Source organism: Monodon monoceros, unplaced genomic scaffold, assembly GCF_005190385.1.
Source record: "Monodon monoceros isolate NGI ecotype Baffin Bay Population unplaced genomic scaffold, NGI_Narwhal_1 Super_Scaffold_20, whole genome shotgun sequence".
Lineage (NCBI taxonomy): Eukaryota > Metazoa > Chordata > Mammalia > Artiodactyla > Monodontidae > Monodon > Monodon monoceros.
In genome coordinates, this window is record NW_021703777.1 from 44,720,770 (window position 1) to 44,730,787 (window position 10,018).

At 41.0% G+C, this 10,018-nt stretch overlaps 1 protein-coding gene across 3 annotated transcripts; it reads right to left on the reverse strand.

Moving 5' to 3' along the window:
* Positions 1-2,544: 2,544 nt before the first annotated feature.
* On the reverse strand, positions 2,545-9,315 carry CXCL13 (C-X-C motif chemokine ligand 13). 3 transcript variants are annotated; one of them, XM_029236096.1, is made up of 5 exons: positions 9,159-9,315; positions 7,435-7,567; positions 4,284-4,361; positions 2,983-3,006; positions 2,545-2,807 (listed from the first exon to the last, which is right to left on the reverse strand). In XM_029236096.1, the coding sequence occupies exons 1-4, from the start codon at positions 9,220-9,222 to the stop codon at positions 3,003-3,005; spliced, it is 279 nt and encodes a 92-aa protein (XP_029091929.1). In that variant the 5' UTR covers positions 9,223-9,315; the 3' UTR covers positions 2,545-2,807; positions 2,983-3,002. The 3 variants fall into 3 exon arrangements, with proteins under 3 accessions (XP_029091929.1, XP_029091928.1, XP_029091927.1); XM_029236095.1 differs by having other exon boundaries at positions 2,545-3,006; XM_029236094.1 differs by lacking the exons at positions 2,545-2,807; positions 2,983-3,006 and adding an exon at positions 3,129-3,994.
* Between the last annotated feature and the right edge of the window lie 703 nt (positions 9,316-10,018).

Sequence of the window (10,018 nt, forward strand, 5' to 3'; positions counted from 1 at the left end):
GGGTTGAAAACCCTTTTCCTAGAACAATGCTTTTCAAACTTTAGTAGCATCATAACCACCTGGAGGTTGTGTGAAATTTTTTCCTCCAGTGTTTACTGGCAGCAACCAATTTTCCAAATCCCTGATACCAACTGGGTGTCCAACAATTCAATTAAATTCCGACACTACTCATCTATAGTTAGCACAGACCCTACAGCCTAAGGGCTCAGTCCCACAAGGCTTCCCCCGATTCAGACACCAATTGCAAATGGGGTGCTCAGGCTACCCACATTTCTGCCTAGCCAACTACAAATTTGGAGATTCCCATGACCACTCCCCTCCCCAGATTTGATAATTTGCTAGAACGAGTCACAAAACTTGGGAAAGTGCTTTGCTTACTATTACTGGCTTGTTACAAAGGATACAACTCAGGAACAGCCAAATGGAAGAGATGCATAGGACAAGGTATGGAGGAGGGCATATTACTTCCACGCCTTCTCTAGGTGCGCCACCTTCCCAGCACCTCTATGTGTTCACCAGCCCAGAAGCTCTCCAAACCCTGTTGTTCAGGGAGTTTTTATGGAGGTTCAGTTATGTAGGCACGATTGATTAAATCATTGGCCACTGATGATTGAACTCAGACTGAAAGTTCCAACCCTCTAATCATGTGGTTGGTTCCTCTGGCAACCAGCCCCCATCCTGAGGCATCTAGGGGTTTGCCAATGGTCGCCTCACTAGAGTAAACTCAGGTATGTTTGAAAGGGGCTCATTGAAAATAGCAAAAGACACTCCTCTCTGTCAGGCAATTCCAAGGGTTTTTGGAGCTCTGTGGCAGGAACCGGGGAAAAAGACCAAATATAATTTTTATTATACCATAGTTTGTTAAACACAAATCGCTGGGCCCAACCCCTGAGCTTCTTATGCATTCAGTTTGGAGAGAGGCTTGAGGTTATATATTTTAACAAGTTGCTAGTTGCTGCTGATGGCTGTCTTCAGAGAGACCACACACAGAGAACTTCTATCCTTGAGGGTCACAAAATGCTGTGGTGTCTCTCAAATATTACCCTTCTGATTCATGGCCCTCTTCTCTTCCTCAGTTCTCCCAAGTTTTCTGTAGACCATTCATTCTGTTCAAAAGTACCTTCAAACTTCAAGTCAAAGCAAGTAAACCCTAGGCTTTACATCAATCCTTACGTAGAGTTGGGAGCAGTGAAATGGCACATCTCAGTGAGAGGGGAGAATTGCAGAAAGAAGGTGATGGAAAATGGAAAACCCTAGGACAGAACTCATACTGTGGGGCAATCCATTTCCCAGTGAGGTGGGGCTGAATCCTTCAGTTGGGAGAAAGGAGAATTCTGCTTCCCTTGGAGAATCAGAATCTTTCCCTCCTTGGGCCTCTGCTGCTCAGAGGAGAGTGGGCAGAGCAAGTGAGGCTCAACTTACGTCGTGAGAGGTCCTCTGCTTTCTCCACCTAAGATCCTGTGTAGCTCGACCTTATAGCTCCTTCATTCCATTTTTCAGAGTTGAACATCCTATTTTGGTCAGGATTACCTTGTATTTTCCCTTCAATTCTATTTTATATGGATTTTAAAGAATCTATATGTGTACGTATGTATATAGCCATAAATTACCTAAATTCTGCCTTACAGAATACTCACCATCCTCCCTTCTAGACCCAAACCCACTCGGATCAGCTAAGGATCACTTTTCCTCAAAAACTCCATTAACTGGCTCAATAAGTGACCCAGCATCTAACTATGGGTTAAGATTCCTGTTCCAAATCAGGCTGAATCAGGCTGAATACCCCTAAATCTACTGTGAATGGGTGCTTATGGGGTAAGAAAGTTTAGAAGCCCTCAAGGGCCTGTTTTTTGCTTTTCATTCCACATTTGCCCTCTCAGTTGTCCAGTCCCCCTGGATCTTACTCAATAGATGTGTCAACCCAGGGGAAGGCCTGAACACTCTGGAACTCCCATCCTTCTTCTGGCTTTGATTGGCCCTGGAAAGGAGGGGAGGGGGCAAGGGGCTGAAGTAAGAAATACATTTAGAGTAAGGCAGTGTAGTGTCATGACTAGGAGCATTTGCTTAGGAGTCAGGTGGCCCTGGGTTTGGATTCTGGTTTTGTTTCTTACTAGTTATGTGATTTGGGGCATGTGAATGTCTGTTTGCCTCAGTTCCTGCTTTTGTAAAATGGAGCTGACGATATTCTAACCCATATACAGTCAGCATAGTGGAGGGGTCAGAAGCATGGATTCTAGTGCCAAACCGCCTGGGTTCAAATTTTGACTTGCTGTTGAGTAACTGTAAGGCCTTGAGCACGTTACTTAACCCCTCTGTGTCTCAGCTTCTACATATGCAAAACAGGGGTGATAACCCGCCTGATATTGCAATAATAAGATTTTTTTGAATCTCCTGAATATTCAGCTTGCTGCATTCTCGAAGAAGATCAAAATCAAACTAAAGAATGAATACAAGATTTTGATGGCATTTTATAATCCGTGTGTGTGTGTGTGTGTGTGTGTGTGTGTGTTTGTAATAGAGAAATAATCATTGAATTGTAGACAATAGAAAATGTAGTATTTATAGGTACTCTTTACTCCCAAGAAATCTTTAGTAAAAATAAATCTAAAAATAGAAAGAGAAAAATGAAAGAGAGAACCAGATATAGCTTGGAAATTGAGCATCCTGGGAACAGACCTCCCAAAACATCAGGGAGAGCGAGGGAACAGGAACACAGTGCTTAGTTCAGTGGTGGGAGAGCTAGGCTGGAACCAGGGGATGGGAGTTTAAGTATCTGCTCCTTCTGTTTGTCAAATTCAATGCAAAACCTTGTCAAAGAAAACATTGGAGACTTTAAGAATTAATATAATGAGACAGTGAAAATGGGTTTTAGTAAGAGTTTGGGCATTTATGGAAGAAATTGTGATGAATATATCAAGGAGAAGAGGCTCTTGGGGGCAAGCATTTTCCTGCTGTGCTGATATCAGGAATAACTTCACTCACCCTTCACCGTATAGTTTAGATCATCTGTAAAAAAGCAAGAGGCATGCAAAGAAAAATTAACATGATGAAATCCTACTTTTCATTATGAAGAATCAGAGAATGGCTAAATTTGAATAAATGCTCCATTAAGAATGAATTGCTCATAGTTAAGTAAAACATTTGCTCAAGTTTATTGAATATTGATTAATAGGAAGCATTAAAGAATTGAATACCAGAGACAAAAAAAAAAGTCTGTGCAAAAGATGTGAGTAAAAAAAAAAGTTTATCAAAACCAATGTATAAAAGAATACATCTGTTATCACCCTTTAAATCCTTTTCCTGAATATTCTGTGAATTTAAGTCTGGGGATCTTTGAATGTTATTAGCTTCTGTCTGTGACAATAAATCTTATAAAGGAACTCCTTAAAAGTAGAAGAAGGACCTCGTTCCTCTCAATAGTGAGTTTTAAACGAAGGATATCTATTATGTGAACCCTCTGTCTCTTGGAAGGCTGAAATTCCATGGGTTTCCCAGGCAGCTTTTTAAATCTCTTATGGAAGCTTGCATTCCTAGGGTGTAAAATGATTGAAATGCATTCCATCATTTCCTCCTTAATTCAAGCCACGTGTTCAGATTTGAGTTTTAAATTCTCATTCCCTTATTTTGTAGGGAAATTCAGCATTCAACAACAGGTATATTTTTGAAAGAAACCTATATCATTTATAACTCATTAACTATCCTTCAAGAAAGTTTCCTCCTTGATGACTAGGAATGCAAACTCTAAGTCTGTAGGGTACTGTAATCAAAAAAATCTCAAGTTTGCCCCGTCAGCTTCTGCAAGGTTATTTGTACATATATTCTCATGCTTGAGCAGATGGGGAAGATCTTTTTCCTGGAAAACATCCAACCAAACACAAAACTAAAACAGAGGGCAGGAATGAAGGGGGAATGCAGGTGTTCTTGGGGGTAATATTGGCATCAGGCAATCGTTTTCTTAAACACTGGAGCTGGTGAAGTTGAAAAAGCACTTTTTCTGTGAAAAAAAACAAGAGAGTCATGTTTAGAGAAAGCCTTGCCAGAAACTGTGGCTTTCCCTTGGAGATGTCAAACAAGGAATACTGTGCCCACTGGTTTCCAGTTTAGTTTACTGAGCTGCTGGAATGAGTCACCCCAACTCTATCTGATAAGAAATAATAGTGAAGAATAGGCATTTGTCTCAGGAACGTCTCATAAATTTAGAATGGTCCCCGTTTTGACTACCCAGGAAAGGGAACCCCTTCAGTACAAGTGAAATCTACAAACCCTCGATATGCCTGACTCACCTTGACACTCTCATTAGTTTTTGTGTCCATTTGGCTCCAGGGTTCAAGCAGATAACTGACTTATTCTTCATCCAGGCTCTGGGGGAAAATAAATAAAAATAATAAAGCAGTCAGTCCTTCACTTAAGGAAAGAGTTGAGTATAAAAATAAAGATTCCCACGTGAAGTGAAATTGGAGGTAGGCAGTTTCGGATCTGGAGTAGGCGATTTGTAGCATGAGGTCTGATGAATAAGAAAAGCCCCATTTGCGTGCTGGTATGTGTGAGCTGGTGGAACTGAAAATTAATTGACAGACTCTTATGTGTCAGAGGTTAGTATTTTGTTGAAAACCTTTACATGAACTGGAGATGGACCAAACAGCTGACTCCAAGGTTTGCTCACTCCTAAAGCTGTATCACGATATCTTTAAAATGTGTTTGTCCATTGAGCTTGGGAGAACAAAATAGACTATAGAAAACACTCTCTTGAAGACCTTTTATTTGAAGAAAAAATCTGATGAAATGTATTGTGGGAGAGGTTACAGAGCTGACTGCTCTGAGTGACATCTGCATTTGGTGGAACCATCCGTGAGCAAGGCTTTCAATGCTCTAAAAATTAGGCAACCACAAAAGCAGCAAGGATAATTATCAGCTGATATGGATCAAGCACTTAATATGTGCCAGCCACTATGCTCAGCAGTAATATGAATTATCTCAATTAATCTCACAAAAATCCTGTGCTAAAGGAAAATACTATTTCCTCACCTTCAAAAGAGGAATTTGAAGCTTAGAGAGTTTAAATAATTTGTCCAAGATTGTACAACAAATGCATGATAAAGCAGGATTCAAATGAAGCTTGTCTGACTCCTAAACCCCCACTTTTAGCCACTGTTCCACATGGGCATGATCTGAATAGTTACCAAGTGCCAGACACGGTGTTGAGTGTTTTACCTGCAGTGGAAGAAGTGAGGTCTCCCAGGTGACAGCAAACTGGGAGACTCTACTCTCTGTTGGGGTGACCTCAAACAAAACACAATTTCTAGATGTGTCTCTTATTTTAGCTATAAAATGACAAACAGCAAGAATCCATCCATCTAGCGTTGAAACTCTACCCTTGTCATTGAAAAGTACAGAGTCAGAGGTCATAGAACTGTTGGGTTCTTGGGCAGAGCCTTCCAATTTGGCTCCTGAGTTCATGATAGAAAAACAGATTTCTGACCATGTGGACTTACAGTATTTTCACTCCTGACTGCTATGAGTTGCTCATAATTATTTGCAGCTTTTGCTTCTATATCTGGTTAAAATTCAGAAATGCAGACTCTGGTGAGAAGATAAGAAATCAGATTTTGGGGGGACTTCCCTGGTGGCGCAGTGATTAGGAATCCGCCTGCCAATGCAGAGGACACAGATTCGAGCCCTGGTCCGGGAAGATGCCACATGCCGCGGAGCACCTAAGCCCGTGCGCCACAACTGCTGAGCCTGCGCTCTGGAGCCCGTGAGCCACAGCTACTGAGCCCGCACGCCTAGAGCCCGTGCTCCACAACAAGAGAAGCCACTGCAAGGAGAATCCCGCGCACCGCAACGAAGAGTAGCGCCCCCTCGCCACAACTAGAGAAAGCCCGCGTGCATCAACGAAGACCCAACGCAGCCAAAAATAAATAAATTAAGAAGAAAAAGTATTTTTGTCACGTTAAAACAATTAAAGCTAAAGTAGAGAAAATTAGGGTGTATTACTTCCCCTGGTTGGAGGTGAGAGACTTGACTCATGACAGAGAAACTGGTAAAAATAAAGGAAGAAGTCTTTATTCTCTAGACAGCCAGAGGAACTGCTCCTAAACAGGTTATGGCTATACTTTGCGTCTCCGAGTTTGAGGGCAATAATCATGGTTTAGTCTGAATTTTCACTGTCAAAGATAGTAGTGGAAGTGTAATGCCTTTTTAATGAAAAATTTCCGTACTTATTTTTTTTTAACATCTTTATTGGAATATAATTGCTTTAAAATGTTGTGTTAGCTTCTGCTGTATAACAAAGTGAATCAACTAGTCCGAGACCCAAAGCACTAACGTCAAAATGGGACAAACAAAAAGTGGCTGCTTTCAAATGTTTCGTAAGGCTAAAATAGCCAAGGGAAGAGCTGCTAATGAAAGCCAAGCTGGTAGTGCCCCGAGAAGGATGTTCTGTCTGTACTTCAAGGTGCTGTGGGACACCTTGGTTTATACGAGGTAGATCCAGGGAGAAGAAATCACAGTTCTAAGCAGCGATATGCAAAAGATCTACAAGCTCCCTTTAAAATATTCAGGGCAACAATCCAACTTTGTTGAGCCTCTCCTATTTGCCAGGTAAGGGATAAAGCATCAGGAATAGAGAAATGAATAATATCTGATCCCCGTCTATAAAGAACTTGTTTTCTGGTGCGAGTGAAAGAGAAAAACACACAAACCTGATTGTTTCAACACAATGATGCGGTACAATTGCAGCTAACAGTTGCTGAACATTTATTACGGTGCCTGGCACTATACTAGGGGCTTTACGTGGAGTGTGTAAAGCCTTATTAATGTGCCATGGAAAATGCCCTAATAAAGAAATCCACAGATTTCTCTGGGTGTACAGAAAAGGGAGGGTCACAGAAGAAAGGGGTTATACCATTTCAATAAAAGAAAATATCTATTAAATTTCTTGTAGCCACTACTATCCCCTTAGCCTAAGTCTTTAAACAGAGTTAGGGGCTCAAAGTTGATAGAACCTAAAGCTAAAGGACAGCTCCATGCGATAGACATTCTGACCAAGGACTGCTGTGGGCACTTATTTTCTTGCTCTTCAACTTCTAGAGAACAAAGTGTCTGCTTCTGCTGACAATTGGAATTTGACAGATAAGAGAAGAGTCTTGGTTCTGTCCATTTCTAATGGTGTGACTCAGGGCAGTTAGTTAACCTCCCTAAGCTTCAGTTTCTGCATATGTAAAGGAGTGGTAACAATAGACAAACCTTAAAGGGCTCTTGAAGGAATAAAATCAGTGAATGTGCATAAAGCATGTACATTAGCTCAGGACCCCTGCAAAGTATGTACTTGACAAGTATTACTGATTCTCATTATTAGTTTGAGAATTAATTGCTAGCAACACTCAAAGTAAATCACTTTGAGGAATCATACATTATTGTTTTATTGCAACTTACATGATTTCTGTGTTTGGACATCCATTCCCAGGGGGAAAGATTTGAAGCTTTCCAATGAGCAAAATGGAGACAAAGTTGAAGGTCTCTCGCATGCATTTACACTTTAAGTTTGTGTTATAGGTCTCCAGGACACCTATAAACACAGAATCAGTTATTTTAGTCCCTTTGGCATATAATTCATAACTAGAACTTAATCAGTAATCTTTCATACTGCACATCTGAAGATTTAAAAATTTCAAGTCGTTGCTTCCAGCCATATGCCTTTAGTTTGTGCATTTCTGTTCGTCTTGGCTTATTTTCAAACGTTTTCTGCCAAAACCTTAAAAATAAAATTAGCTTTTTAAAAGCACAATACCTATTGAAATTTGTGATAGCATTATATTGGTACTCAGGTGGTTGTCCATATAATAACATTTGAGAATGGCCATGGTGGGGACTGACAACTCAGTTATAATTAAGGCAACATAAAATTGACTGATCTTCACCCCCAACACATAAAAACCAAGGAAATGAACTAGTTTCCGAGTCCCTGGAGCATTAACAAGCTGTAACAGAGTTCTCCCTCTTATCATACTCCCCAGCCCACCAACCCTCCCTGTCTCTCCGAGGAAATACCACGATGATATTTTTTGTTTTTGTTTAATATGTTGGTCCTCCAACTCAGTTGCAAATCATTACCCAAAAAGAGCCAATCATAAAAATTCGACTATTTGTTTTCAACAACAAAAGTTCTCAGTACTAGATACTTGTATAGGTAACCCATCTCATGCATTTTAAGGAATTCTACCTTCTTTAACCCCAGTGCCTACCACTGTGCTCGACACAGAATTGCAAATAAAAGGGACCAGGCTCTCAAGGTGTCTGCACTTTAGCGGGGGAAACAAGTGAACAAGAACTAAAATACCATAGAATGTTGTATTTCCCCCAAGGCGCAAACTGCATGAATGAGAACAGGGGACTTTACCAGGAGCAATGGAAAGGCTTCATGCAGGGAAAAAGAGATGAGGGTCTTGAAGAATGAAAATAACATGAAACAAAATAAAAATTGGAAAAAAAATCCCCACATTTTAAGAACAAAAATTGGTCCTCTACCCTGAGCAGAGCGTAGCATCCTGTGCATGCATCAGATTCCTTCAGCTGTATAAAAATTTACCACTTCAATTAGATATTTACCTATTTACACAAAGAAAACCTCCCCGTTTAGACTTGGAAGTCTGCTTCTTGGCAGAAAGTGTGTATTTGAGTACCCCTGCTGTACATACAATGGTTCGTGTCAGAGCTGACCCTATAAAATTGTATCAGACGTTCCCTGCAGGAGACCAACAGGTTGAGGTGAATAATCTCTAAATCCTATAAAGTGTTTGGTCGGAAGGGGTAGTGAAAGGCAAAACGAAGAAGAGATACCTGGAGAGAATTAGTTACAGGCAGAGCTGCATCTGAAAAAGGCCAGGAATAGGCAAGCCGAGTGTAAGTCCCATGGACATTGGATCTCCAGTATCTCCCCCCTTCTCTGGATGACAATCTTAATAATACAGATGTTTCCAGCCTCTAAGAGTTAAATCCCTAAGTACCTTACTTTTAGAAATCTAGGAGCAGTTGAGCAGTTTTTTTCCCCCTTCATTCACATCTCCCCTCATTTTCTGATGGAAAAAAGAAAAAAATTGAAACAGCTGAAGACCATTTCAGCTCAAAGCACAAATGACAACGTAAGTGAAAGTTCTCACCATGGACTGGAGAGAGGCTGCAGGCCAGCAGCACAAGAAGCAGAGATCCCTGGGTGAACCTCATTCTGCGTCAAGGTGGAGTTCAGACTTTAGTTAGCTCTGGGTCTAAACTGTGAGTTCTCAGCACAGAGATTCCTATTTATTCAGACCAGTAAGGCCCTCCCACTGCCTTTGTCTCCAGGAGGTCAGCTGCATCGTCAGTTTTAAAAGCCCCCAAATATTGCTGAGCTTGCTTTTTTTAAACTCCTCTTGCAAATTTTATGAATTTGCTTCAGAGCAATAGTAGTATGGTAAAGTATTTCTTGAAAACGTAGCCTATGAATGGCAGGGATGCTGCAGGAATTTGGGGTGGGAGTGAGGGAAAGGGTTATCGGTTTGGAGGCTCCACAGCACTCTGTAGGATCACAGTCAGTGATTGTGGCTTTGATTGCTTCTCTCAGTGAAGGGTCAATGGGCTTTCTCAATGGCATTTGAATATATCCTCCAGGCAATCAGAGACTCTGTCGGGCACATCATTGTGTTCTTAGCAGCTGCAAGAGAGCCTAGCCTTTGGTAAGTGCTCAGTAAATATTTGCAGATCTAATTAATGGCTTCTTATATACAGATGCTTATGCCGACTGTTTTTCTACCAGACCTTCCCACATCGTATTTCACTCTCTGAAATATATGATTACTTATGTAATCTCACCATCATGGGAATCCTGGAAGAGGGCAAGTATGTGCCCCCTCATTAATGTGGCTGTGTCTTGAAGGGAGGAAAGTAACAGCTTTGAGGAGGAGAATCTTTCTTGCTCTGGTATGCAAGTTATTGAACTTGAGAACCAGGTGTCAGTGGAGGGTGTCATTAGAATTTCGTCAGA

What these genes read in the sequence shown, in the direction of transcription:
- CXCL13 (XM_029236094.1), bottom strand. Translation starts at nt 9,222, where the DNA reads ATGAGGTTCACCCAGGGATCTCTGCTTCTTGTGCTGCTGGCCTGCAGC. An exon ending in TGTCCAAACACAGAAATCAT is followed by an intron (nt 4,362 to 7,434) that starts GTAAGTTGCAAT and finishes ATTTTCCCCCAG; the next exon opens with AGCCTGGATGAAGAATAAGT. An exon ending in AAACTAATGAGAGTGTCAAG is followed by an intron (nt 3,995 to 4,283) that starts GTGAGTCAGGCA and finishes TTTTTTTCACAG; the next exon opens with AAAAAGTGCTTTTTCAACTT.